The sequence below is a fragment of the Octopus bimaculoides genome, chromosome 9, assembly GCF_001194135.2.
Source record: "Octopus bimaculoides isolate UCB-OBI-ISO-001 chromosome 9, ASM119413v2, whole genome shotgun sequence".
In the NCBI taxonomy this organism is placed as follows: Eukaryota; Metazoa; Mollusca; class Cephalopoda; order Octopoda; family Octopodidae; genus Octopus; species Octopus bimaculoides.
This window is the reverse complement of record NC_068989.1, coordinates 72606362-72608631: the sequence shown is the minus strand read 5'-3', so window position 1 is coordinate 72608631 and position 2270 is coordinate 72606362. Positions and strand designations below refer to the sequence as shown.

At 36.9% G+C, this 2270-nt stretch overlaps 1 protein-coding gene across 1 annotated transcript in view; it reads right to left on the bottom strand.

Moving 5' to 3' along the window:
• LOC106880508 (cartilage matrix protein) overlaps positions 1-2270 on the bottom strand; it is a 15361-nt gene that overhangs the window by 6453 nt on the left and 6638 nt on the right. Inside the window, exon 3 of the mRNA XM_014930487.2 lies at positions 1227-1569. Within this exon, the coding sequence (XP_014785973.1) occupies positions 1227-1569 (343 nt within the window). The remainder of the gene's footprint in view (positions 1-1226; positions 1570-2270) is intronic.

Sequence of the window (2270 nt, the reverse complement as noted above, 5' to 3'; positions counted from 1 at the left end):
ATACACACACACGTATATATATATATATATATATATACATACACACACACACGTATATATATATATATATATATGCACCTGAGTAGGTACATACATACGTATATATATACATAACTACGTAGGTACGAACATCCACGCATACATGCATATGCTAATACATAAATGCATGCATGCCTATATACATAAATATGTCTGTATGTGTGCGCGCGCGTGTGTGTGTGTGTGTGTATGACTGAGTATATATGAATGCGAATGTATGAATACTTCTATGTATGTATGTGTATGTGTATGTATGTCGTTATTTTCTTTTATTTCAAGATTTCTTGGCAATAAAGAAAGAGCCGGTTTCTTATCTACATTCAAGGGTCCTTCATTAGAATTTCAAAAACATCAACAGGATATTTTTGTATGTATGTATGTATGTATGTATGTATGTGTTCATATCTGCATCTTTTGTTTGATGTGTGTCTTCTCATGCATATAGTTGAATATTTAGACATGCTCATACATACTTTAATTATAAACTTCTGGAAAGTTTTACATAGACTTACAGTTCCAGATTTGGTTTGGGTCTGTAGTCTTCGAATATGCGTTTTCCATTCTGGTTTTGAGAAGTTTGATTTCTCAACATTGACATTTAGGCAGTTTGTTACATATTCCAGGGCCCCAATAAGTAGAGAGGTAAGCCTAAAAGTTATAATCTAGACAGAATAATAATAATCCTTTCTACAAGATCTGAAAATTCTATTATAGTACCAAGGTCAGAAATTTTGTGAGAGGTGGTAGCCGATTTCATCGACCCCGAAAGGATGAAAGGCAAAGCCGACGGTGGCGGCATTTCAACTCAGAACGTAAAGACGCTAAGCATTTTGCCTGGAGTACTAACGACTGTGCCAGCTCTCCGCCTTAATAATAATAATTATTATTATTAGTAGTAGTAATATTTCAAATGTTTTCCAGAAACTAGGGTTGGGGAGAGACGGATCTGTTGATCACATCGACTCCAGTGTTCAAATGGTACTTATTTTATCGACCCTGAAAGAACCAAAGACTAAGTCGACCTCGACGGAATTTGAACTCAAAGCGTAGCGTCGGGCGAAATACCTCTTAGCATTCCGCCCGGCGTGCTAACGATTCTGCCGGCTCGCCGCCTTAATAATAATGATAATGATAATGATAATAATAATAATAATAATAATAATTAACATATATTTATGACATCTTACTGGGAGCAACAGTAGCGCAAGCCTTCTTCTTGATGGTTCCTTCAATTGTCTTCAGGGCGTTGAAGTCGTTTACTTGGAAAATATTGTCTTGAACTGAAGCGATATTGTTGAGTTCATCATGATGAATTCCTTTTCCAACTCCAATGGCGAACACGTCGATACCAGTATTATGGATGCGGCTGGCAGATAGTTTAGTCGCCTGGGTGTTCGACGAAGCACCGTCCGTTATAACGATGAGAACTTGTTTAGCATCTCTTCGGGCCCCATGTGAGACTTTGTTGATGTTGGTTCGAATATAGTCAAGACCGAGGTTTGTATTCGTTATACCACCGCTCTGAACAACCTAATAAAATAAGAAAATCAAAATTAATAGTTGAGATCATAACAAGGTATTTAAACGTTCCTTATATTGTAGTAGTGCATCGTAGGTTACAGTACGGTAGAGAAATTAATCGGTCTGGTTACGAAGAAGCGACGAGCAAATTTCGTATCTGCGCATTTTCTGATTTTCATTCAAATCGAGTGGTACTCATTTGTCAAGCATTTTTGATATTGCGATCGCATGCAAAAAGTTGCAGGCATTTTTGTAGCTATATTTTGCCAGTTATCGAGCGGTTTTACGTGGATCTTTCGCAATGACGGTCTTTAATTGACCGTCATCGATGATAGATGTATGGCCACTTTGCTCACGCGCTTCATGGCTCCAGTCTCTACTGCGAAATCGTTTAAACTATTTTCAAGCTGAGCACTCACTGGTCATTTCCTTACTAAAAATTTCGTTGACATCGCGAGCAGTTTCAACTGTTTTCCATACTTTTTTTGAAGTTGAATAGCAAAATTGCTCGAATATCGTGCTTTGACAGTTCCCTTTCAGATGTTTGTAGCAACGGTGAAAAAATATCAATGTTAATTTATTGATGCGTTTGTGCAAGTCTATGTCTATATTATCAAACAATCGCAAAAAAATGTTTAAAAAATATTCAGAACAAAAATCCGGTACAAACTCTTCATGGTACAAAACGTTGCTTACTTTTTACTCAACCT